The 26,815-nt window shown below is 51.0% G+C and overlaps 2 protein-coding genes across 5 annotated transcripts; both read right to left on the reverse strand.

Annotated features, from left to right (window-relative positions):
- Positions 1-1,460: 1,460 nt before the first annotated feature.
- Positions 1,461-17,656, reverse strand: GANAB (glucosidase II alpha subunit). 4 transcript variants are annotated; one of them, XM_082477891.1, is made up of 25 exons: positions 17,516-17,656; positions 14,745-14,849; positions 14,488-14,596; positions 14,110-14,237; positions 10,105-10,284; positions 9,557-9,622; positions 8,677-8,746; positions 8,415-8,502; positions 8,231-8,327; positions 7,801-7,981; positions 7,062-7,215; positions 6,619-6,854; positions 6,410-6,536; positions 6,227-6,306; positions 5,843-5,986; positions 5,649-5,745; positions 5,268-5,369; positions 4,849-5,092; positions 3,911-3,975; positions 3,640-3,716; positions 3,456-3,530; positions 3,165-3,278; positions 2,929-3,041; positions 2,686-2,786; positions 1,461-2,567 (listed from the first exon to the last, which is right to left on the reverse strand). In XM_082477891.1, the coding sequence occupies exons 1-25, from the start codon at positions 17,551-17,553 to the stop codon at positions 2,458-2,460; spliced, it is 2,901 nt and encodes a 966-aa protein (XP_082334017.1). In that variant the 5' UTR covers positions 17,554-17,656; the 3' UTR covers positions 1,461-2,457. The 4 variants fall into 4 exon arrangements, with proteins under 4 accessions (XP_082334017.1, XP_082334016.1, XP_082334019.1 ...); XM_082477890.1 differs by having other exon boundaries at positions 8,415-8,498; positions 8,673-8,746; XM_082477893.1 differs by lacking the exon at positions 9,557-9,622.
- Positions 17,657-17,815: 159 nt separating this feature from the next.
- On the reverse strand, positions 17,816-22,499 carry INTS5 (integrator complex subunit 5). Its single transcript, XM_082477889.1, has 2 exons — positions 22,336-22,499; positions 17,816-20,963 (listed from the first exon to the last, which is right to left on the reverse strand). Exons 1-2 carry the CDS (start codon positions 22,413-22,415, stop codon positions 17,984-17,986), a joined length of 3,060 nt encoding a protein of 1,019 aa, XP_082334015.1. The 5' UTR covers positions 22,416-22,499; the 3' UTR covers positions 17,816-17,983.
- Positions 22,500-26,815: the final 4,316 nt, after the last annotated feature.

Genomic DNA, 26,815 nt, shown 5'->3' on the forward strand with positions numbered 1-26,815 from the left:
TTCAGGGTTGTCACAGTATCTTGGTCCACTTTTGTGTAAGAGATAGGTATTGTCCCCATTTTACAGATAAGTAAGTAAAATTGCGCCAAATCATGTAATTCCCATTGTACAATTTTCTATGTCCCTTCTAGATACCTGACTCCAGGATCTGTACTGTCTCCTCTGACCCACACTGAAACAGGTGACAGTAGGGGTGGGGGTAAAATGCCAAGGCAATGAGCTATCTCCCAGGGAATTAACTGGAAATTTCTTTTTTTAATAAATTTATTTATTTGTTTATTTTTGGCTGCATTGGGTCTTCGTTGCTGCCCGTAGGCCTTCTCTAGTTGCAGCCAGCGGGGGCTACTCTTAACTGCGGCGCATGGGCTTCTCATTGCAGTGGCTTCTCTCGTTGTGGAGCATGGGCTCTAGGCACGCAGGCTTCAGTAGTTGTGGCACGTGGGCTCAGTAGTTGTGGCTCGCGGGTTCTAGAGTGCAGGCTCAGTAGTTGTGGCTCACGGGCTTAGTTGCTCCGCGGCATGTGGGATCTTCCCGGACCAGGGCTCGAACCCGTGTCCCCTGCACTGGCAGGCGGATTCTTAACCACTGCACCACCCAGGAAGCCCCTGGAAATATTTCTTGAGCTGAGGAATTCCATGAACACATCCCCTAACTCCTCACAGGCATAAACCATCCTGAGCAGTAATTTTTCCAAACAGACAAACCTAGTTTCTTGTTAAAATAATCTCTAAGACTTGTGGTCAGTCAACAAAATGGAGGAAACTATTTCCTGTCACTAACACAATGGGAAATTTTTTTAAATGCTGCTAGCTAAAGAGAAGCAGTCTTTAGTATGAGAACATCTGACATATAGCTATTTCTATTCAAGAGGGACCCCATTAGCTCTGGTCACCACTATTAACTAGGCCTAACTAAAATCTGATGACCTTGCTGGGCTCCTCTATGAAAATACTGGCATCAGGGACTTCCCTGTGGCGCAGTGGTTAAGAATCCGCCTGCCAACGCAGGGGACATGGGTTCCAGCCCTGGTCCGGGAAGATCCCACATGCCGCGGAGCAACTAAGCCCGTGTGCAACTACTGAGCCTGCGCTCTAGAGCCTGAGAGCCAGAACTACAGAGCCCACGTGCCGCAACTACTGAAGTCCATGCACCTAGAGCCCATGCTCCGCAACAAAGAGAAGCCACCGCAATGAGAAGCCCGCGCACCGCAACGAAGGGTAGGTAGCCCCCGCTCGCCGCAACTAGAGAAAGCCCGCGTGCAGCAACGAGGACCCAATGCAGCCAAAAATAAATTAATTAATTTAAAAAAAATATTGGCATCAAGCAAGCTGAAGGAGGCTTGCACTCACTCATTCTGCTCAACCAATGAGGCTTAATGCTGAAGCTAAATGAAAATGTCAGGTCCTTGGGCTTTTAGGGGTCTGTGGTTCAGGCCAGAACTGGAATCCAGACGCCAACAGTTATTTATGGTTTCTCTCTTTATTGTTTCTCCTTTTATCAAAACCTGTCACAGCTGGGGGCCAAAAGGAAGTAAAAAAAATTCCCACAAACATTCCCCATCGTCCCCAGTTAGTCCTCCCCCACCCCCCACCCAGGGCCCTGGGCCAACCCTGAGCGCACATGGTCATCTCCCCCACCCTCAGCCTTCCCCCAGCAATAAATACAGGTGACCATGATTCGATGAAACCACAACTGATTTCTCCATCTGGAAATGCCCCTCAAGGGGACAAAATTTTAGGAGGCAAAAGAAGTCTCGCTCATCCCCTCTTAAGGAGTGGAAACTTCTTTCCCCCAAGGGACAGGGGAGGTAGAACTGCCCCTGTCAGAACCGCAGCTGCTCTAGAGAGAAGCAGGGAGAGGAAAGGCTGGGATGCCAGGGAAAAGGATGTTTTCCAGCAACCTCACTCCTTTGATCCATTCATCCCTTCTCAGGGTAAGGGGTGGACCCAGTGCATCAATGGGGCATAAAAAGGGGAGGCCTGATAGAGAAGAGCCAGGAGGAAGAAAGAAAAGGAGGGAGAACAGTTTGGTGGGGAGGGAAGGGGAAGGAGAAAAGGAGCCCTAAAGCTCACTGCCCTCATCTTCTTCTAAGAAATGGCATCAACACACAAGAGACATGAATGGAGAGGGTATGGAGGAGATTCAGGGCCCCCAGAAGAAAGAAAAGAGAAGGGAAAGCAAGGGCCCTGTGGTCCCCTGGTCTTCACAGGTGAATGTGCTCCAGTCAGAGCAACAGAATATTTGGGGATGAAGGGAGATTTGGTGTCAATGGGGTGGGAGAGGTCAGGAGATCACGAAATGAATTCAGAGCCCAGGGAAAGCCCTCTCATCCTGCCCAAATGTTGGCAGAATGTGGATCTTGAGATAAGAAAGGTGAAGTCTGGGGAAGGTCAAGCTCCAGGGCAGAAGGAAGAGTAACTATCATGACCATCACACCCCACCCCAACATCCCTTGGGTTATCGCAGGTGAATACTCCAGTCGGATACCACACTGACGCCAGGCTTGCGCAGGATCAACACAGAGGTCTCAGGGTCATGCTGGAAGGACAGGCGGCTTTCAGGAGATCCTGGCGGAGGAAAGAGAAAGAGTGCCAGAGTCAATAGCAACTACTTTCCTATACGCAGGGGGTCCCCAACCCTGACCCTGCTTCTCCTCTTTCCCCACCTGGGGGCCAGATCACTCACCTTTTGTCTGGAGTACCACGGTTGCTGGCTTTCCAGCCCCTATTATCACCACCCGCTCAATCCAAATTGGTGTCTCAAAGTGGCCTTTGGGGTCGGCTGAGCTGGAGGAAGCAAAAATGGATACCCGTCAGGAAAATAACTGTCAGAGCAGAAAGGAGGAGAGCAGAGCAAGGCCATGATGTAAGAGCACAGTGAGCTGTAAGCATCCCAGAGGCTGCCAGGGAAGAAAGGGTACCTCCTCACCTGGAGACAAGGGTGTTGCCAGAGAATGAGAATCGACGCAGCAGGAACTCATGGCGAGTCTGATAGTTGAACGTGTGCCCATCATCTAGAAAGAGCTCTCCTTGGGCCGTACCCTGAGCAGGAAGTGGGATAGGCGAGAGCCTGAGCCCAAGAGGGAGTGAGGGGCACATCCCCAGGGGACTGAATCCTAGGAAGGTAGGCAGATGGTTGAGGAGGCCCCCTGCCTATGCGCTCACCTGGAGGCTGAGTGCAACGTAGAGAGTGATGGGGTCATCCTTCATGCAGTCCGAAGAACGCCGCACTCGCATCCATCGGGGCACAATTGTCCCTCCACGCTGGAACACAGGGATCTAGGGCAAGAGCAGCGCTGGGATGAAGTAGCCCTGTTGTTCAACCCTGGGCCCTGCAATATCTTTTGCTCGTGCATATCTGTGTCCCCTTAGGAACTGGACTCCAAAGTATACACTCTCTCCCCTTCTGGAAACCTACAGGGAGATGGAGCTGGCAGCTGGGCCAGGCATACTCACACTGCTTAGAGTTACAGGCAGATACAGGGTCTGGGGACCATGATGCTTCTGGTAGCTATGAACGTCATACCACACCTGTGGGTGCAGAGGATATACTCGGTCACTCGCTGCACAGAGGACCCCCACTCTTTTTACCCTCTCTGACCTCCACCACCTTTCCCCACCACACCCTTCCTTAACTCACCTCCCCTTGGCCAGGCAGATAGACCTGCACGCCATGAGCCTCAGAGTCTGATACAGGGTGAACCAGCAATGCATCCCCTAAGACACAGCAGAATCAACTCTGAATTGGGGAGATCAGTTCCCAAAGAGGGAGCCCTAGAGCACCCACCCCCTTGCACCCCTGGCCTCGTTCACTCCTCCCTCCCTGCACATCCACAGACGTATCTCTCACAGTGCTTGCTTCTTCTCAGCCCTATCCCAACCCACCACTAACTGTCCCCCTTGTTTCTCACCAAGCAGGAACTGATCATCTATACTGAAGGTGGTCACATCCTGAGGATAATGCACCCACAAGGGCCTAGGAAGGAAGCAGGACAAGAAAGGAAGACACTTGCTGTTTGGCAGAAGTCAAAGATGCTACCCCAGGAACTGGCAAGAAGAACAGCACAGGGGAAAGACCCGCGAGCTGGCAGCCAGACAGCCCAGCAGGCTTAAGGACTCAGCTCTGCACTCTAACCTGGGTCTAGACATTTAACTTCCCAACCCGTCTCCCTGCCTCTTCCCACCTTGCTCCCTCTGGAAACTGCTCTGCATAGCTACCTCCCAGCGGCCACTTCATTATCCTGGCCTGAAAAGCCCTCCAGTTCAGGTTGAATTTTCCACTCCACCTCATCTACCTCTCCCTCTGGTTCTTTACGCCTGAGACACACTGGTTTGTTCCTACTCCTGGAACACAACAAACTCATTTCCATTTCATAATTTTTGCACTTGCAGTCTCCCCTGCCTGGAACATTCTTCCTCTGCGTCACAAAAGTCTGTCTTACTCATCAGTCAGGGCTCATCTTTACGTGGCCTGTTTGTGGAACTTAACTCCGTTACCCTGTTCTGTTTTTTTCAAAAAGCCTGTCAGTTTTGGCAGTTCTCCTATTTCCATATTTGTTTACATGTCTCTCTGTCTTCCTCCGAAGAATGTAAGTTCCACAAGGGGAGGACACTTGTCTGACTTGTTTCTGGCTCTGGGGATAGTGATGAGTAATGCCTGGCACGTCATAAGCACTCAGTAACGTTTACTGCTCTTCATCTCCCCACTGGTCTCTTATTACTCTTGACCTTGCAGTCAGATTTCCCTCCTTTACAAGGCCCTGGCGAATAGAGGAAAGAGGCCCAGAGATGGAGCCCCGTCTCCCAGCCATCTCAGTCCACTCTACACAGACCCAACTGAATGCCTCACCTCATGATAGGAATCCCTTCACGATGGGCCTGATAGAAGAGGGTGTACCAGAAGGGCAGTAAGGAGTATCGCTGACCCAAGGCATCTCGGATTATGTCATGGTACTGAGACGGTAACAACCACGGCTCTCGCCGACCAGTGTCCAAGTGGGCATGTGCCCGGAAGAATGGCTGGTAGGCACCCATCTGGTACCAGCGCACAAGCAGCTCTGGCTCTGGATTTTTGAAGAAGCCGCCCACATCCGCTAGAGAGGGGAGGGAGGAAACCGGTTGGAAAAGAGGGTGAAGGAGGGCTGCTGCCTAAGGAGCCCCCCAAGGCCCCACCGTGGACTGTCAGTTCTCTGCTCGGGCCTAGGTTTTATGCCCTCTACCTTGCCCCTCTCCCGCCAAAGCAAGGCTCCAAGTTCCTCCCCCTCTCACCTCCACAGAAGGAAAGTCCCACCAGCCCCAAGCTGAGACACATAGGAATAGAGATCTTCAAATGGTCCCATTCGGCAGCATTGTCACCTGTCCACACGGCTCCTGAGGAAGAAAAGAGGGAGGGAGCTTGCAAACAGTGAAGGGGCTCAGCCTTTTACATAGCTGACCTCTCTAACCTGCCACATCTCCTCTGGGGCCCCCAGAGTCCTGCTGAAGATGGCAGAGTTCACAAGAGCACTTCAACAGGGACTGGCCCTCCCACTCCCTGCCTCGCTTTTAGTGAACAGCTGGAAGGAAGCACGTAACTCTCAGAGGATGGACAGACTTCTCCAAGAACCAGGCCCAGGTCCCTCTGCCACGGCTTTATTCTCCAAATCTTACCAAAGCGCTGGGAGCCAGCAAAGAAAGCCCTGCTCAGGACAAAGGGGCGTTCTATGCCCCCAGAGCGCAGCACCAGCCCATCAGCAGTCGCCATGTGCTGCGTGGGAACAGGAAAGAAGGGTAGTGAGGAGCAAAAGCCAGCTGTCATCGGTGCAAGTTCTCGGCCCTTGGTCTCTCCTCTCTCAGTCCCTTACCACGTAGAGGCCATAGATGTTATGCACGTCTCGGTGCTCCCAGCCCCCATAGTGCTGGGCATCCTTGAGCATGGTGACCTCAGGACCATTGAACACGGATGGTTCATTCATGTCATTCCAGACATAGAGGCTGGGAGATGAGCCCTGAGAACACAAGGCCGAAAATGGGGACAGACGACAGAGGGGAGGAAGAAGACAAACAGTGTCAGAGCAGAGAGCTCCTAGGAATCCAGAAAGATGCATTTCTCAGGGCCCTCCCAGGGTCATCAAGGCCCCCTGACATCTTATGAGCAACCAACCATAGCAGGGCTAGCAGGCAGAGAATGACTGATTCCAAGAGGTAGAGTGGGAAAGACAGAGGCAGGTCGGGAGGGGCTGCCATACCTCATAATTGTCAAAGCGAAACATGTTAGCCCACCAGGCCCTCATCTTGGGATTGGTGAAATCAGGGTAACCAGCTGCGCCTAGAAGAAATCAAGGATGGCTTTCAACCCCTGAGGGGCAAAACAGCCTCCACTCTAGCTCCCTGGTCTCCCAACAGCCTCCTTCAATTCCGGGCCCACCTACCTGGCCAGCACCAGCCTTCATAGTCAGAGCCATCCCGGGTTTTAACGTACAGACCCAGGTTCTGCAACTCTTCATGTACGCGGTAGCCAGAGTCCACCTTGATGTGGGGGTCCACGATGGCCACCAGCTGGGGGCACGGAACATGGGTGGTCAGAGTTCTCCAGGGATATCATGCCTGAGAAAACCAACCATGGCTGCGGCCTTCTTACCTTCCGCCTCTTGGAGGCCAAATGCTCAAGCATGGTGAGGGGCTGGGGGAAACGGCTGGGGTCCCAGGTGAAATACCGCTTGCCATCAGCATGCTCAATGTCCAGCCAGATGACATCGCAAGGCAGGTTGTGATCATCGAAGCCCTGATCGACTTCCAGAACGTCAGCCTCATCCCGATAGTTCCAGCGGCTCTGGTGGTAGCCGAGGGAGAAGAGCGGGGGCAATACCTGGGTCCCTGCGGGTTCAGTGAGGGATGGGGGTCACAATGGGGTCAGGCTCAACCTGGGGCCAATGGGGATGCCCAGAAATTGAGGGAGATGAAAGGGCACAGGGCAAGAGAACAGGCCGAAGCACAGGATTTCTGAAAACGCAGTCATCCCTCTCGAGAAGCCAAGGACCAGAAAGGGAGGCTGCAGGCTGACAGACTAGGGACACCGCGTACCTGTGAGACTGGCGTACTGCCGGAAGACGTCAAAGACAGACGGCCCAAGTAGCAGGAAGACATCGATGATGCCACTCTCCGATATCCAGCGAACATCTGTCTGTGGGGTCTCCCCAGAGCCCTGCAGGTAGTCCAGCATCTTCCCAAACAGGGTCTGCAGAGGGGACCAGGGAGAGGTCTGACACCACCCTCTTGCTTCCCAACCCAAAGACAAAGTCGCAGTGTTCTCCTCAGAGTCCTCATGCAGCGGGCTCCTTGAGTCACTTCGGGCTGAGATTAAACGTCACCTCCTCAGTGAGGCTTTCCTGGGCCCCATCATAAGCAGCACTGCCCACCCCCATCACATGACCGCTGCATTTCTTTCTTAGAACTTACCACCACTGAACTCATCTTCCCTCTGTTACCTGTTTAATCTCTGCCTTCCTCCTTTCCTAACTCAGTGAGCAATATATCCCCAGCACCTAGAAAAGGGTCTAGCTCCTAACGCATACTCAATAACAAACGTGTTAATAAATGCAGAAAAGCAAATACCTTCCCCATGAGTCTGTGTCTTCTGGGAGTGTCCGGGGAACTCATATGCTGCTCACAAGGCCCAGGGCCTGTCTGTCACCCAGTCCCCAAACGGGTATCCAAATAGGCCACCCTACCAGCCTCTTCAAAGCAAATGCCCCTAACACACCCATTTGTCTCAAGGCCTGACGATTCCCTCCCTTATTGCTCCCCATGCCTGTGCTCTCACCTTGCCTGCAGTGTTGGAGGATATATCAACCCAGGTCTCCGCGGCGTTGAGCCAGAAGATGCCCAGGTCCCGATGAGGGCTGTGTGCTAGGAGCACAGGCACAGACCCATACAGGGCCATGCGGTTGTACAGCTCATACTGGAACACGTCCAAATTGTACAGGCGATATGGCTCCCCACCCCTGCAGGCAGACAGACAGACTGGCCCCGGGCCATGGCACGCACAGCCCCAGCCCCATAGACACAGATGAGGAATAAAAACTGGCCCCTCCGCCCTTTCTCAAAGCAGAAGTTTCTGATGACCAAAGGTTCTCTGGCACAGGAAGTGAGCCACGCTTGTCTGGAGTGTCTAATCTGTATGCACATCTCCCACAGCCCTGACTTCTGACCCCTTCCCTCCCCCCATATCCTGATGTCACTGTAGGACTTACTCAGTGACTTTCAGCCTCAGGTTGTCCGCATGCTCGGGGATCCCATACACATGCTCCATGCCTGGCAGAGAGAAGTCCAAACTCACAGACGTGGGGCCTGGAAGAAAAGCAAAAGATGAGCTCCAGAGCTCCTGCTTGGCAAGGACTCCCTGTCCCCCTGCCCAAGGCTCTCCCAGCCGCTCACCATAGGGCTTGCTGTCAGTGTGAGTTTTAAATGTCTCTTCCCAGGCTCCTGGCTCATCTTGCTCTGCCTTCCCCTGGGTCTCGTCTGGCTGGAAGGAGAAAGCAGACCACTACTCAATCACACACCAGGTCCTCTCTCTTCCCTTGCCCATTTTCTAAATCCCATCCGTGATGGCAAGACTAAGCTCAAATTTCTTGTGGGCCTTTCCCCTCCAACCTCCCAGCCAGCCCTGTGCTCCAACCACCCACCCCCACCAACTTGCCTTGTCACCATCCCCAGGTGTTTCCTCGGGCTGGGCCCCATCGCCCTCAGCTGGGTCTTTTGATCCTTGCCTGGAAGGTAGGAGAGCTGTCTGCTCCAATCCAGAGGGGGCAGGGACGAGGGGCTAGTGGAAGGAGGGGTGAGGGAATAGAGAGCCAAGGGTCCAAAGGAACGAAGGCATTGGAGGAAGGGACTGAATGTTAAAGCTTGGAAAGGGACCCCCAGTGAGCAGATAAGTGTCCAAAGGACAGGGAGAGAAATGAGAAAGGGAAATGAGAAGTAAATGCCACTAAGAGGTGCCTTCCAAACACAGGCCCAAACCACCAGCCTCTGCCAGCATTCCAGAAGAGACAGGCAGACAGGTTCAAGGGCCTGGGTTCGGAATGCCAGTCCTAGCCCTGCTGCCTCTACCAAGAGACTCTGGCCCCAACTTCCGTCACTGGGCCTCAGCCTCTTGGCGTGACACAGGGTTTTGCAAAGGCAAGTGAGTCATAACCATGGTCAAGCCTCTATACGGGGACTCAAACAAGAGGTTCTGCCAAAGGATGCTTTCAAGGGCAGCTGGCAAGCAGCTCTGCCCAGAGCCTCAGTGCACGCCAGCTGAGAGCCAGGAACCCCAGCAACAGGCAGCATCTCTCCACCCCTTGGCAAAGCAAGAAGCTCCCTACATTCCTCAAGGACATCCAACATTTCATCTTCCTTCTCCCAGGGGGCTCCTAGCCAGGGGAATGGGGAACAGGAACCAGAGACCATATAGCTGGGGAAAAAGAGGTGAGTGAAGGACAAGGTATGGAAGGGTCTGGGGCACCTTCCCTGGGGGCCAGAGTGAAGGGCGGGTAAGGGCAGAGGAACAGATACAGTACCAGTGGTCATGGATTTACCTAGAGAAAAGGTTCTTGATCTTATCCCAAATGCTACCGAGCGTGAGACTAACTTTATCCGAGAAACTGGGGCAGGAGGAGATGGGTAGGGAAGGGGAAAAGGAGGCACAAAACCAACACAAAAACAGAAACATAAAAGTGAGTTTCAGTCGACAAACTTCCAGAGATGGGGTGGGGGAAGAAATTAAAAACAAAAAACAAAACAAAACAAAACAAAACAAAAAAAAGGAAGAAAATAAATCTGGGAAATGTGATGGTGTGAGAGGGGGAAGAGGGAAAAGGCAGACCCAGGCAGGCCTCTCAGGGAGGAGGTGCCCAGGGTACAGCTCACGGACAAAAGTGACTGCCTCCTGGTCTGTACAGGAAATGGAGAAAACTTCAACCCAGGTCTGCTTGCTACCCTCCCTGATGGTCAGCTTCTCCCAGCCCCCAGCCCCGACCTGGCTCTACTACCATCCTGTCTCCTCCCAGGGACCCAGTGCCAGACCCTACAACACCCCTAGGTTCCTTCACACTAGGTCCCCTTCACTCCCGAGCCCTGAACTCACGAGACCCTGGGAGCCCTCTGGTGCTCAAAATGTAAGAGTCCTCGGGCGTTGACACTGAGCAGAAGGCTGCGGCCCTCCAGGAGGTCGAGGCGGAACGGCCGTGCCGTCAAGATGATTTTATAGGGTCCCTCAGCCATGGTTAGCTCCACGCTGTTGTCATCCCGGCCAGAGACAGAAAGCCTGGGAAAGAGATCAAAAGGGATATAAGGAAGTGCAAAGTGCCAGGAGTAGTCATGACACTTAGAAGACGGGGGACCTGTTAAGAGCTATACAGGCAGTGTGGGAACAGTACAGGGACAGATAAGTTGACCTAAGCAATCAAATAAAGAGCCTGGAAACAGACCCAAGCATCTTAGAATGCTGAAATGTAACAGATGGCATGGCAGTTCAGTGAGGTCAGGAGGACTATTCAATAACAGAGTGGAAAAACACATTTTCTGTATAGAAAAGAAATGGTATCACATTCCTACCTCATACCAGATACAAATATCAACTCCAGACAGATTATGACTTAAAATTTTAAAGTAAAACCTTTAGAAGAAAATATAAAAAAATATTTTTCTGACTCTGAGGTAGAGAAGGATTATTTAAACACAACTTAGAAAACACTAACACCAAAAGGTAAGAGACTTATCTACCTGACAACATAAAATTCAGAATTTCTATTTATTGAAAGATACCTTAAGGGTAATCAAAAACAAGAAAAGTCTGAGAAACTGTCCCAGTCTAGAGAAGCCTCAGGAGACATGACAACTAAATATAAAACAGTATCCTAGATGGGATCGTGAAGCAGAAGAAGGACATTAGGTAAAAACTAAGGAAATCTGGTACCTCCCTGGTGGCGTAGTGGTTAAGAATCCACCTGCCAACGCAGGGGACTCGGATTCAATCCCTGGTCCGGGAAGATCCCACATGCTGCGGGGCAACTAAGCCCGTGCGCCACAACTACTGAAGCCCACGCGCCTAAAGCCCATGCTCTGCAACAAGAGAAGCCACTGCAACGAGAAGCCCGTGCCCCGCAACTAGAGAAAGCCCGCACGCAGCAACGAAGACCCAATGCAGCCATAAGTAAATAAATAAATAACAAAAAACTAAGGAAATCTGAATAAAATATGGACTTTAAGCTACAAGAATATATCATACAACGCAAGGAATGTAGCCAATATTTTATAATAGCTGTTAACAGAGTACGACCTTTAAAAATTGTAAATCACTATATTGTACACCCATAACTTACGTAATATTGTACATCAACTACACTTCAATTAAAAAAAAATGAAATGGTGGCGCAGTGGTTAAGAATCCGCCTACCAACGCAGGGGACACGGGTTTGATCCCCGGTCCGGGAAGATCCCACATGCCTTGGAGCAGCTAAGCTCGTGCACCACAACTATTGAGCCAGAGCACCACAACTACTGAAGCCCACGCACCTAGAGCCCATGCTCCGCAACAAGAGGAGCCACTGCAATGAGAAGCCCATGCACCACAATGAAGAGTAGCCCCTGCTCGCCACAACGAGAGAAAGCCCGCACGCAGCCACGAAGACCCAATGCAGCCAAAATAAATAAATAAATAAAATTTAAAAAAATAAAAACACTCTAAAAAAAAGGAATGAAGAAAGAAAAAAAAAAGAAGAAACATGAACTTTAGTTAATAATGGTATCAGGGCTTCCCTGGTGGCGCAGTGGTTGAGAGTCTGCCTGCCAGTGCAGGGGACACGGGTTCGAGCCCTGGTCTGGGAGGATCCCACATGCCGCAGAGCAACTGGGCCCGTGAGCCACAACTGCTGAACCTGCGCGTCTGGAGCCTGTGCCCCGCAACGGGAGGGGCCGCGATAGTGAAAGGCCTGCGCACCGCAATGAGGAGCGGTCCCCGCACCGCGATGAAGAGTGGCCCCCACTTGCCGTAACTAGAGAAAGCCCTCGCACGAACCGAAGACCCAACACAGCCAAAAATAAATAAATAAATAAATAATGGTATCAATTCATTATGTATGACAAATATACCACAGTAATGTTAACAGAGGAAAACAGGAGTGCAGGGTATACAGGAACTCTCATAATATTCTTGAAACTTTCCTATAAATCTAAAACTATTCTAAAATTAAAAAATCTTTGGGACTTCCCTGGTGGCACAGTGGTTAAGAATCCGCCTGCCAATGCAGGGGACACAGGTTCGATCCTTGGTCTGGGAAGATCCCACATGCCGCGGAGCAACTAAGCCCTCGAGCCACAACTACTGAGCCTGCGCACCTAGAGCTTGTGCTCTGCAAAGAGAAGCCCGCGCACTGCAACGAAGAGTAGCCTGCACGCAGCAACGAAAGACCCAATGCAGCCAAAAATAAATAAATAAATATTTTTTAAAAATAAAATTAAAAAATCTTTTTTTTCAAGGCACCTTTAGAAAAGTAAAAAGGTAAGCTACAATCTGGGAAAAGATAGCTGCAATACATGTAAGTAATAAAGAATTGGTATCAAGACTAATGAATTTCTACAAATCAGTGACGACAAACAACATAAAAGGAAAATGAGCACAGCAGTGAACTTCCATTTCACAGAACAGTAAACCAGAATGACACATAAATATATGAAGATATGCTCAAAATCAGTAATAAACTGGGAAAGACAAGCAAGCCAAGACCACCACATGGTATCATCCTACAGCCATTCCACTGACAAAAATTAAGTCCAATAGTACCAAGGGTTGGAGAAGATGCAGTTCAATAAGCCTCTTATATATTGCTGGTGGAAGTGTAAATTGGTAAGCCACTTCGGCTTTATCTTGGAAAGTTGATGATTTCCATATTCTACAACTCTGCAGTTCTTCTCTTAGCTATACACCAAAGAGAAACTCCTGCACAGGGAGACAGGAGACATGGACAAGAATGTTCACGCCAACACTGGAAACAACCCAAATGCCCATCAACACAGAAATGGAGAAGTAAATCGGGATATATTCATATAACATAATATTATATACAGCAGTAAAAATGAGTTTCTGAAGCTACATGCAACAAAGTTAAATCCAGTTAAGTGAAAAAAGGAAATCCCAGAAGACCACATTCACTAAGATACTTTCCCTATAAAACTCAAAAACAAAATCACATAATTTATTGCTTAGGGAAATGTACGGAAGTGTGTATATGTATATACGTTCCCACGATATAACTGTGAGAACAAAAAAACAAGGGAATAATAAACTTCAGAATAACAATCATCTCTGAAGGAGTCAGGGGCACAGGACAGTGAGATGTATATGTCTGGGTTAGGTGAAGGGTTTATCATGTTATTTTCTAAGTTAAATACTTAACAAAGAGCCATGCGTGAAATAATGACGACGATGTGTCATGACCCGAGTATGTAAATAATCCTACCCTGAATATCTGAGGAGAAATTGAGGAGGGAGGAAGGGAAGGAGGGAAAGAGGGAAGGAAGGGAGGAAGGGAGGAAGGAAGGAAGGAAGGAGAGAAAGAAAGAGAAAAGAGGGGAAAAAAGAAAGAGAAGAAAAAAACAGACGAGACAAGACGGGGGACAGGACAGGAAGGGAAGGGAGGAACCAACCACAGAGACACTGTATTCCTGGAAGGCGAGCTCCATGCCCTTGCTGACTCCCTCTTGTATCTCCAGCACCTAGGCCAGGCCTGGCACAGAAGAGGAAGCAGTATTTCTTTGCTGACTGAATGAAGATAAAGGGTGAAAGAGAAAACAAGTGAGGGAATTCCCTGGCAGTCCAGTGATTAAGACCCTGTGCTTTCACTGCCGAGGGCGCAGGTTCAATCCCTGGTTGGGGAACTAAGATCCCGCAAGCCAAGCAGCTCGGCCAATCAATCGATCAGTTGAGAAAACAAGTGAAACAGAGGAACAGATAAGGGAAGGCTGAGGAGAGCGGCCGGGTGCTAGTCAGCTATTATCCCAATGTGGAAGAGAAAGTCAGCTGCCAAATAAAGGTTCATTAGGAAGGAGAAAAGGGCCATGGAGATGGATATGTTTCTCAGGAAAAATTTACCCAGCTGTGGGGGGATCAGCCACCAACACGTCTGGCACACGGTATCGGGGCCGCCGGGGCTCTAGTTCATCAATTCTGATCCGAGTCATGTTCTTTCGAAGCCCCTGGAGCTCCAGCACAAGCAACACCTGTGGAGGCAGAGGTCTGGGTCTGGAGAAAGGAAAGGGCTATACCAGGAAATGCCCTCTGAACCCATTTCTCTCCCGAGGGGGTCTCCTCCTTCTAGCCCTTTGCCTAAGGGATCTGAAATCTGAATTCCTCACAAAGTAGAAGTCCCAAGGTTAGATGGCACAGGATGTTGGCTATAGGTTTCCCCTTCCCGAATTACCCCTTAGCCATTTCTCCACCCCCACCAGACTCCTCCTTTCCTCCCCTGACCTTAGTGACTTCGTTGATCAGATGGACCGTGAGGGCATCAGGACCAAGCTGCAGAGAGTCCAGCAAGGCTCGGTATGGAGAATGGCCTGGCCGTGTGCTTCGTTGCCTCCTGCCAATGTGAAATGACTGAGAATGGGGGAGGGTTCCCCAAGGCCCCTAAGTCCTTCTATCAGCTGCAGTGCCCCAAGCTACCTCATCTGCCACAGACACCTCCCACATTACCCTACTTTCCTTCTAGTCTCCCAGAAATATCATACTTGCAGAAGGAACTCTCTTCGCAGGTCTTAAAGTTGCTTCTATCCACAGCAAGGCTAATTCCCAGGCAGACCCCTAAACAAGCCAGTACCAAACCAGTCCAAGACCTAGGGGGGAAAAGGACAAAGAGGACACTATCAGCACAGGGTCAGAAAGGGCCCCACCTTCTGAGGTAAAGGCCTCTTCCCACCACAACCCTAACAGGGGAGAAAGACAGAGTCCCATTAAACAGAAAACAAGGCAGAGTGGACGCGGGGTTAAGTGTCAGGCCTGAGGAGTTGGCTCACGCACACCTTTCCTTCAAAAGGCAGAGGAAGGGAACAAAGGATCCTTGGCCTTCAGAGGCCTGGTATTGACTCAGGTTACATCAGCCTCTCAGAGGAAAGGACAGCAACAGCCAGTCCCAGGGGAAGTGGTGGCACCGTATGTGTGGAACAGAGAAACAAAGTAAGCCATGCCTTTTCACTGGCGAGACATCGGGGGGACCTACAGTGAAAAAGTTCAAGATGTACCCTCAGCTAGCCTGCTGGTCACAGGTTCCTGGGGTCCTGACCTCCCTAGCACTCTAGGCTCCCTGCTCCTCTGATCTCCACTCCTGTATCTTTGACATAAGTCACCACTATCGCCACCTAAGCTTGAAAAGAATAACAACAGCTAACCTGCATTGAGTCCTAATCCCCCCCCCACCCCGCCTCGGGGGCCTGGCTAACTGCCTTATACTAGTCTTCCACTCTCCCTGCAGTTTTCAGTAGTGTCTATGCCCAGGTCTCCCCCAGAGATTTCAATCTAATTGGCCTGAAGTGGGACCTGGGAATCAGATTTTAAACTCCCCTGAACAATTCTAATAGGCAACCAGTGTTCAGAACCAATTCTTTACACACACTAATAACTCTTTTCCCTTTCTTTCACTGTTTTCTTGGTGAATGTAGGATTGGGATTTTTCCCAGATGGGAACACTGAGGCATAAAAGGTTCAATAATTCATCCAAGATTGAACAGCCAGTATGAGGTGACACTGGCGAACTCAGCTCTGCCTAACTCCAGGGCCCAGGTACTTCAGGATGTACACATTGCACTAACCACCAGCAGGGCCTGCCTCATGGAGGACCATCACACCAAGGTTACCACAAACTTGTCACTTCCCCAACACGCTATCAAATGACAGACAAGGGACTAACAGGCTTATCTGAACAAGTTAGTTTGTTAAGGATATATTCATCCATTCTGAGTAAATGCTAAATAGGGATTCTCACACTTTAGCGTCTGTTAAGAGTTACGTGCAGTGCTTACTAAATGAAGATTCCCGGGTCCCAGGGAATCTGCAGTTTAAACATGCTCTCCCAGTGACTGATTAGGAGCACACTCTGAGAAAGTGTTCCAAATAAGGGAGAATACACAAAAACACAGACTTCTCAGCATTAAACCTTTGCTACCTGCCAATAGGGTAACCAAAGAGTAGGGCCTACAAACACATTGTATCCAGCATATCCTCAGTATCTGCTTGAAAGCTAAAGGTAAAGAAAATCACTAGAAAGGAGATCACAGAACACAGTAAGCCCTCCAGTTCCAGAAGAATGTGCAAGGCAAGCCAGGCCACACAGAAAGATGAGGAAAACACCAGGCTTTGTGGTTTAATAGGCCAAGCAAGAACCAGTAGTAGCAAAACAAGCAGAAGAAATGCTACCAGAAAACTCAAAAGTAAGGCATGTGGCCCAGGTCCTGAGGAGTGACTGCAGCAGACACCCCGAGCAACTGACCCCGTGTCCACCAGCCCAAAGCAGCAGTAATCAAAAGTACAGTGAGTTAAATACTCTCTGGAGTCCTACTTGCACAATCTATAAAATGGGTTTGGAGAGACGCCAATGGGGATAGGATTTCTGAAAGATTTTTCAGATGTGACCTGTTGGAAAGCCCTAAGAAATCAGGACCGCCTTGAACGCCCCTGGGCAAGAGGTGGTCACAAGCCAAGGTCAGGAATGAGTCGCAGGGAAAGGTGCACCCATTTATTGTTTCAGGTCACAGGCTTCTGGAGTCGGATTTACGATCCACGCTTTTTTCACCGCTGCCGGCAGTATGTGCCTCTCCCACCCCGATACATCCGTTAGGTCCTGGTAAACACTCCGTGGCGCTGACGACTGTTTCGAACCGTCTTTTCAGTAATATAAATGCAGAACAAACCATTGTTGTGTTTGAGCAACATCATCCAGGTCGACTGTGAACTTACGGGATCCTGCCCCAGCCGTGCCCAACGACCGTGGACACCAAACAAGCCAGGGCTGGTGTCCACGTGAAGACAAGGGCAGGGCAGGGTCCGGGCCTCTCGAGGGGAGGGCGAGAAGGGCAGTGGAAGCAAGACTGCCGGCCGCGGTGCTTCCAGCGCGGCTGAGGGGCCGCAGGGCAGCAGGCTGCATTCCCGGAGGCCGGGCCGCATCTCGTCCTCTGCCCCGATGGCCCCGCGCACTGCAGGAAAGAGGCGGCAGCGTTAACCGCCGCAAGCTGCCAGGGGAGGGCGGCGGCTGAGAGCGGACAAGGCCAAGAAGAACGCAAGGCTGCGGCCTTCTAGAGCCACCGGGCCGGAGCGGAGAGCCCCAGAAACAAGGGCCCCCCCGACGCGGCGAGGAGGCTGGGGGCACCTGAGGCCGCCTCCAGAGAGACAAAGAGTCCTCACGAGGCTGGGGGTGGCGGAGTCTCAGGAGAACATACAGGAAGGAGAGATACGGGATTTGGGGGTCTGGGGGCGTCCCGGGCGCGCCCCCGGGATCCGGGCTCCTCACCGCCTCCTACGCGCCGCCACTGCCGCTACCGCCGCCATCTTGTGCCGGGTTTGCTCCCTGACCCGGAGCTTCCCCTCCCCCAGCGCGCGTTGAGCCACGTATCTTAGCGCCCGCCCCTTCCGGCTTCCTGATTGGCCGGGACACACTGAGGCCTGGCGTCTGTCCCATTGGCCGAGAGCGTACTCTAAATGCTCGTGGGGGCGGGGCCAGGGCGGGGCTTGAGTGAGGGGGCGGGATTGTTCAGACCCGGGCGCTGTCCGAATTTGCCGGCTCTCCGCATCAGACAGAGGCACTGGACTCTTTTTCTCAACTCGGCAAATTTTATTTAGAAAAAAAGGTGGGGGAGGAAGAAAGTGACAGCGCTCTTTTAGGCCAAGGTCTCAGCAGAGAAACCTCCACCTTTCTGCAGCACCTTAGCCCCCTGTCTCTCCTGGCTCAACCTCCCTCGGCTTCTGGAGCATGGAAAGGCTATGTCCCCTGCCGAAGGAGATTGGACGGTGAAGGTGCCTGGAAACGGCCAGAGAAAAGGCCCAGGCGGTCAATGTTGCGGTGGAGGACACTGTGCAGAACAGCCAGATGGGCTCCACCTTCACCCCCACCCTCCCTGGAGAAGTCCCGGATGAAGCGGCCACGCTCTGACTGGAAGATGAACTTCTGGGGCAAGGGCCCGTGCTCCCGGAGAAAGCCCCAGACACTGAGCAGCAGCAGACGCACTTCAAAAGGTGCCAGTTGGCTAAATACCTCGTGCATATTCCCCAGGGCTGGTGGCAGGAGGCTTCCCTCAGCCATGACAGCCACCAGGGTGCAGGATGCCTCCAGGTGCCAGGGGGAGTGGGCTGTATCAGGGTGGCGAGAGGCTTCCCAGTGGCCCAAGAGGGCGGCCAGCAGCCCCCGCAGCAGCACGGAGCAGTAGCACAGGGCTGGGGGAGCAGCTGCTACCAACTTTAACAGCTCAAAGAGCAGAGGCTGTTCCCGGAAGCGCCGGCCAATGCGGAGATCCCGCTCCACGGTGGCCCGGGCATGCTCCTCAGGAGGCCAGGCTAGCTCAGCACCGGCTGCATCGGGACACACACTCTCCACCAAGGTCACTGCCACTGCTTTGGCTGCCTCCGGGCTCAGGGTGGGAGCCCCCCAGCAGCCCACACATTCAGTCCCCCCAGGGGCACTGCAGCAGTGCACCAGGAGGCTGAGGAGGCTCTGGGTGTTATACATCACTTCTTGCTGGTTGCGTGATTGGGCAAACTTGGGTGGCTTTAGGCCACGGCCGATGACTCCAGCGTGGAAAACAGACCAAATCCCTCCAGGGCCCGGCACAGCTGCAGTGTGCCGCCGGTTTGTGTCCAACAGGGAGGCCGAAGCCAAAGGAGCTGAAACAACTGAGAGAGTCTCATTGTCCCCATCCACTTCCCCACCAAACAGTTCTGTGTTGCCCTGATGTAAGGCTCCCTCAACTAGCAGCTGCAGGACAGCCTTGAGCCCAGCCGGGGAGGTCTGGGAGAGGCGGGTAAGAAGCTGGGAGGCGGAAGCCACCCCTGGGGGACCGTGCAGCCTGAGAGAGGCAAAGAAGCGATGCACTCCAGCTCTCACCAGTCCCAGGAGTTGGGAAGGGGACAGGGCTTCCGGAGGAAAGGGACAAATGGCCAGGAGGGAGGCAGAGGCTTCGGCTACTTCCTCCTCAGGATGGAGCAGGAGAGGAGCCAGGTCAGACAGATGAGCTGAGGCAGACTCCCCAAACCGGGCCCCTAGGGCTGCAGGGCCCTCACCACCCTGCTGTTCCCACCCCACTAGCAGTGCCAAGTTACGCAGGAACCGGGCCGTGAAGGGAGGCTGCAAAGTCCCTGCATGTACCCTAGCCAGGCAGCTTCGGAAGGCCAGGGGCAGGAGGCCAGAGAGACTGACCACCAGCCCTGCGTATAACTGAGTGGCCAGACTCAACTCTTCAGGGCTTCGGGCCCGGCTCAGGAGATGGCCCAAGGCCTCAGGTCCACAGCTAGGCCGGGTATAAACAGAGAGCAGGCCAAGGAGCTGGTGTTGCCAGAGGAAGCGTTTCCGTTCCAAACGTAACGTCTCTCCACACAGCTCTCCGACGTGGTTTCTTAGCGCATCTAGAAAGGGCACAGGGCGGGGGGGCGGGGGTGGGCCCAGCACCCCTTCCCCAGGAGACCCTCCCCGGTGATGAACCAGCTTTTGCAGGTGCAGCAGCAGTAGCTGGATCAGCCGGTCACAGGCCTCGCGCACGGTGTCTGGCACAGCCAGGCCCTGGGTGGTAATGACTGAGGCAGGCATGGCTGTGTCCACCAGGAACTGCAACAGGCGGTAGGCACCTGCCCCAGAGGCCTGGCTCACCAGGTGCACGGCCAGGTTCAGCATGTTGTCCAGCTCCTCTCGGGGGAATCCCTGCAGGTGTTGCTGCAGCTGACTCAGCACAGCTGGGGGCTTCAGGCAATCCACCAGCTCTCCAGAGACCGTGCCCAGCAAAGCTGGTGACATGACTGCCAGCTGCAGGAGGAAGGGAACTGTGGCCTGAAGGGAGGGATCCCCACTCCGGCCGCCAGCGCCCCCTGCCAGACTGTCATGAAACATTCGCAGGAGCTCCCGTCGGATGCTGTCTCCATGGCGGGAGGCCAGGTGCCCTAGGATGCCTACAACTGAGGCAATCTTGGGCACCCGTTTCTCCCCAGGGATAGCAGGAGATCCAGGGAAGGGGTCTGTAGAGGGGGTCTGAGAAGAGTCTCCACCGCTGCCACCAGCTCCACCTCCAGCCCCACTGTGAACACAGAAGTCCTTAAGGCCACAGGAGAGAACTCGGGAGATGATGGTGCCGGGAAAAGAGGAGCCAATATGCGCCACAACCCAGTCGAAGTGTGGGGAATGCTGGACAGAGGTATCCAGCAAGGCGTCCACGCAAGCATCCGGGCAGCTACCAATGAGAGCCGAGAGGCACTGAACATAGATGTCCATTAACGTGCGTGTGGCCCGACAGCCCATCCACAGCTGCAGCAATTCGTTGAGAGAGCCAGTGGCATGGGGCACACGCTGGTGCTGGCCTGAGTAAGTGCTGCTCAGTTGCCCCATGAGGTCAATGGACCATGCACTAATCACAGGTGCCCAGGCCTTCGGGTTGGCCCGGATAAACTCAGACAGCACCTGCTGCACTTCCTGCACCACATCCTCTAGACCAGGTCCCCCAGCAGGGACATGGGAGGGTGGCGGTGGACGGAGGTGAGGTGGACCAGCCACAGGGCTTTCATCCAGGGCAGCCAGGTGGGCCCGGACACTCTCATCAAAGACACCTCGCAAGTGGTCAAGCACAGCAGCCCGAGCAGGTGGCAAAGAGCGGAGCAAGAGAAGGCCACAGCGAGCATGTTCCCGAGCAGAGAGTTGGTGGCCCAGAACAGGGTCTACACCGGTCAGAAAGGCCTTGATTTCCTGCGACAGCTCCTGAGCACTGTAAGGAAGCAAAAGAAGCAGAGTTAGAGTGTTGGGAGTTGTTGAGCAAGTTACATTCCCTCTGTGAGCTTCAGTTTCTTTCTATGTAGAATAGGGATAACTGTACCTCCCTCAAAAGATAATGTTCGTAAAGCACGTAAGCACCATATCTAGGTCACACTAGTTACTCAGTAAATGCTAGCTATTTTTCTTTTAATAAATAACAATAGTATCAATATTAGATAACTCTTGTAATATGTCAAGTTCTCTTTTAAGTACTTTACTTGTATTATTTCAATACAGATAACAGCCCAATAAGCTAGGTACCATTATGATCCCATTTTACAGAGAACGAAACCAAGGTAAGTAATCAGACTATAAACTCCAAGAGGGTAGTTAACAGTTCTCTGCTTTTCAACACTGGATCCTCTTCTACTGGGGTGCCTGGAATATGGGAAATAATAAATATTTGTTGAATTGAGTAAGTATATTTTGTGTTCCTGTAACATCTGCTTTGAACACACCTTTCTAGCTTTACTGCACTCCCCCCTACATACAAACAAAAACGCTGGATTTTGCTCTTAATGGAAAGAAAATTCTAAGCCCAAACTTGCCCCTTATTAAGAGCTCTCCCTCCCCAAACCTGCTTCTTCCCATATTCTGCAAGCATCCTAACCACCAACCACTTGGACTCCACCACAGCAACAGCCACCACCTTCCCAGAACCCTCAGTATGCCCCAGGAATCAAGGTGCCCCAGGGCAGAGACAAGCTAATGCCCTTCAACCCTTCCCCTCCTGAAACATATGGGTTCAGTCTCAGAGGTTCAGAAGCCAGTGTTATGGGAAGAGGCAAAATCCCCTTGCTTTTATTGCATTTTCTGCCAAAGAAGACAGCATCCTCTAGAGGTTGATAAGGCTCTGACTGTGCCATTCATCTCTGGTTCCTCCAAAAAAAACCCACTCTACGGTGAGGGGAGGGTCTCCGTTGGAGAGTAAGGGAAAGGCTAGAAGAAAGCATTCTGTGGGTTTCTGGGCCTGGGTGCTCAGGGAGTCTCCATGAAGTCAGGGGACCCTGGGTTCCCTCGGGTCTAAGGGACAGGGCACCTGGGTTCCCAAGAGTTCTGATATTCCCAACTCTTGGAAGAGCAAGGCCAGGATCTGGGGTAACTGGGCATTGGCGTTTAGGGGGAGGCAGTACCGAGATCTTGGGAGTGCGGGCAGTGGAGCCCAGAGTTTTGGTGAGGCAGTCCCTGAGTTCTGGGAAGACCCGACCGGGAATCTCTGAGAACCCTGACGCGAGTTCTCGAGGTGGGATCCGGGTTTCTGACGAGAAGGTTGGTTATCGGCGCGGGACCCCGCGGTAGGGAAAGATGCCAGGGGCTCTGACTACCTGAGCGGCGCGGGACCGTGGGAGACCGGGGCAGGCCCGGGAGGCCCTGGGGCCCCGGGAGGGTCGCACAACGCGGACATCCCGGAGCCCTAGCCCGAGCCCGAAGCGGGAGCGGCGGAGCGCAGGGAGCGCATGCGCGCTGCCGGGAAACCCGAAAGGAACCGGCGACAAGGCCTCTCAGGAAAACCAATCCGGCGACGTCCGTGACCCTCACACATTGGTTCCGAGATGAGTCGGCGTCCCAGAACGGGGCTGCACCCATGACAGCGGGAAGCCGACCCACCCTCAACACAGCCATTTTTTTTTCCCCCCGGAGAGGGCCATTGACACAGGCTAAGGCTAGCTGCGACCACTTAATTGGATTCAATTAATTTTTCTAAAGCCGAAACAAAATTTTCAACTCTCGAGGTTTTAAAAAAGGAAGCACCTTAGGAAACATTTTAATCAATAACCAGTGACAATGTAAAAAGCAGTTAAAGGAGAGAAGGGAAGAGGGAAAGCGGAAGAGAGACGGAAAGAAAGGCGTGAAAGTCCGTAAGAGAAGATGAAGAGAAGACAAGGAGAGAGAGGGAGAGGAGGAAACCTGAAATAAATTGGGCAGGCTACGCTGAAGGTGTTCTCCCAGTCCTAGGTTGGCACTACGATCTTTGTCAGGCTCCCCAGTCTCCCAGTGCAGGGGGACCTTCCCCAACCTTACATCCCCATAGCTGCAGAGAGAGCTTGGTAACCTTATGAGGACATAATAGAACTCATCAAGAGCCCCCGCTCCAACCAGTCTATCTAGATCACGTTCCAGCTATTCCACTAACCGGCTGTGTACTTCATTTAACCCCTCTCTGCCTGTTTCCTTTTCTGGAAATCGGGATGTTAATAGTACAATTACCTCACAGGCTTGTGAAAACTGAAACCAGGTAATATGTTTACTGTATAGCACTTGGTGCCTGCAATGGTAGGTAAGCACTATATAAGCAATAGCTGTTTTTATTATATCTGTTGAATGAACTCCAGCTCTTTGACAACAGGGATGTTGCCAGTTTTGTTAAAGGCTTTATCATCATCACATACATACAACAGTGTCTTCCTGGCATGTAGCAGGGTCTTAATAGCTGGTTGGATGAATGAAAAGGAAAGTAGGTTCTGAGGCCTGTATTAACCAGAGGGCTTACTGTTCTCACTGGAAATGTGAGTTAGAATAACACCAGATGGTAGGTTCTAAAGATATCTTTGAAGTGACTGTGTTTTAAAAGCTAAATGATTAATTAGGGTGGTTCTATATTTATTCTTAAATTTTAGAAGTTCGATCACTCATGAAGCATATATGCTCTAGGACAGTAAACATGAGACAATTTCTGCTCCTAGCTCTGCTTCAAACTTGGACCCAACACTTTCCTTCTCTGGGCCTTGACTTTTGATCTATGAAAAGTGGCTTTTGGGGACTTCCCTGGTAGTCCAGTGGTTAAGACTCTGCATTTCCACTGCAGGGGGCATGCATTAGATCCCTGGTGGGGGAACTAAGATCCGCATGCCTCTCGGCATGGCCAAAAAATAAAAGTGCCTTTTGAACCCGATAAATTCTTCCAGCTATGAGACTATTATGTGGTCCTTGCCCTTAAAGATTTCACAATCTAAGGGTGTTTGTTTTGGAGTTAGACAGATCTGGATTCATGTCTGCTATTAATTAGCAATGTAACCCTGAGCAAGTGACTCAGCTGTTCGGAGCCCCTTTCCTTATCTGTAAAATGGCGCATGCTGTATCGTATCTCACAAACTTTTTGCAAAGATCAGTTCAGATTATTCACCTATTTCTTTCTCTCTTTTTTTTTTCTTTTTATTTTTTTGGCCATGTCTTGCAGCATGCAGGATCTTAGTTCTCTGACCAGGGATCAAACCCGTGCCCCCGCAGTGGAAGCATGGAGTCCTAACCACTGGACTGCCAGGGAATTCCCACTTCAGATTATTTGTGTAAAGAATTTAGCACAATACCAGGTATAGAAACTCTTCTTTGAACACAGCAAGCTCCTTTCTGCCTTAGGCACAGGGGTAAAACAAAATTATGAAAGGTGATGGGGATCCCAAGATGTTGCAAGTCCTTCTCCCTGCAGCTTCTCCCCTCCTCTCCTTACCACATCTGAATATAGTTCAGTTTCACACAAGTACTTTTTCCTTTCTGTGTTCAAAACTGGACATAATATTGTCTCCATAGAAAAATAGCTGATACCAAGTTTTAGCCCAGGGTAAGTAGCAGGTGAGCCTGGAACATATTGTGCCAGACAGCAAGGAATTGCTCAGATACTGGTGGTGCTGTGTCAAAAGGACACAGGACCAGGACTTTCTTGGTGGTCCAGTGGTTAAGACTCTGTGCCTCCATTGCAGGGGGCACAGGTTCAATCCCTGGTTGGGGAACCAAGATGCTGTATTCTGTGTGCCCCCCCCAAAAAAGACACAGGCTTTGGCTGGCCAGTTTGGTATGATTTTGGAGCATGAAAAAGTGATAGTAACAGATGTTTAACAACCTAAATGAGATTTTTAAAAGGAAGTAGGGGTTTCCTTTACAGAATATGTAAAATGAGTAACATGGATGAATGAATGATACAATTAGAAAAATCACCATTTTGCAGCAGTAACTAATCCAGATACGGATCATCATGGATGCTAAAACCATTGTTGAGAGGTCATTGGGGAATAGGGTATTCATACAATCTCAAAGTATCACTCCATAGATTGCTTATTGATTACAAAGGGAAAGAATACCTTAACCGTGGAGAAATCTGACAGACACCCACTTAACACTAGGAATCACCAATAATGAGACAAACTGATATTATATGTGTGGACAAAAAATTTGCCTGCCTGCTATATCAGAAAACAAACAATGTTGTGGCCATCAAGCAGTCAGCCACTACGGCTGTCTCCGACGGTCTCCAAACAGGCTGCCCTCCATCAAACCGTCAACCACTGCAGCCATCCCCAGCGGTGCACCCTGAGGAGATTCAGGAAGAAAAAGAACAGGATACTGGCCATAGGTAGTTAAGGAGCGTATCAAAGGAATGATTTCAAAGAGCCGAGACTCTCGCGTCTTCCCATACATAGAAAGGCTAAATTAATTAACTTGAGAAGTTAAATTAAATTAATTAACTTGAGAAGTATGATTTTCTTTAATTAACAATAATCTTTGATGTTCCGACTACCTGGTTTTTTGTTGTTTTTTTTTAAAGTTTATTTATTTATTTTTGGCTGTGTTGGGTCTTTGTGGCTGCACGTGGGCTTTCTCTAGTTGCGGCGAGTGGGGGCCCCTCTTAATTGCAGTGCGCAGGCTTCTCATTGCGGTGGCTTCTCTCGTTGTGGAGCACGGGCTCTAGGCACGCGGGCTTCAGTAGTTGTGGCACGCAGGCTCAGTAGTTGTGGCACACGGGCTTAGTTGCTCCGCGGCATGTGGGATCTTCCCGGACCAGGGCTTGAACCCGTGTCCCCTGCCTTGGCAGGCGGATTCTTAACCACTGTGCCACCAGGGAAGCCCCACCGACTACCTGGTTTTTGTTGCAAAAACTCCTCTATCCTGGCTCCTCCCTTACCTCAGAGCTATCCGAGAGGCTGTTTTCCAGGTTTAAGTTTTCAGCAAGTCTGCTGAATCAAACATAATTCTCAACCTTTAGGTTGTGTATTTTTTTTTTTTCAGTCAACACTTACTTCCTGATGAAATGCAATGGGAAGTACACAATATTCTCTATGTAGAATTTTTCCCAGAAATGCTTAACCTACATCTATTGATGAGGAAACATGGAAACACTCAGACAAACCCAGGCTGTGAGATATTCTTTAATTAATTAATTTAGGCTGGACTCTTCGAAGACACCAAGTCACCTAAGACAAGGTGGGGTACTGTTCTGGATTGAAGGAGACTAAAGGGACATGACAATTAAATGCTACGCGTGATCCTTAACGGCTTCTGGATTGAGGAAACAATAAACAGCTATAAAAAATATTACTGGAACAGCTGAGGAAATGTGAATATGAAAACCTGAATTTTAGCTATTCCACCAATGTTAAATGTCTTAGGTGTTTTGGCTATATAGAAGCATGTCCTTAGGGATAAAATCTCATCTGCAATTGACTTTCAAATGAGTCAGCAAAGACAACAATTATACATACTTGAACACACACATATATATGCAAGCGGGTAAGGAGATCAAGTACAGCCAAATGTTAAAAACTCGTCAATCCAAGTAGAGTGCATATTTAAGGGCTCAGTGTGCTAATCTCTTAACTTTACTGAAGGTTTGAAAACGTCCAAAATATAAACTTGAGGAGGGGGGGAGCACAACACTGTACCCAAACCCTCCCTCTTCCAGGAAGCCTGCACTGATTAATAGAGCAAGGAGGGAATATGCTTTTCTCCAGTTGACCACATCTCTGCACACACAGCTTCTCACTTTAATTAACCACCCCAGCCCTGGCTTCCAACAAACAGAATTTCTGAACG

This window comes from Balaenoptera physalus (genome assembly GCF_965194825.1).
Source record: "Balaenoptera physalus genome assembly, chromosome: 10".
Lineage (NCBI taxonomy): Eukaryota > Metazoa > Chordata > Mammalia > Artiodactyla > Balaenopteridae > Balaenoptera > Balaenoptera physalus.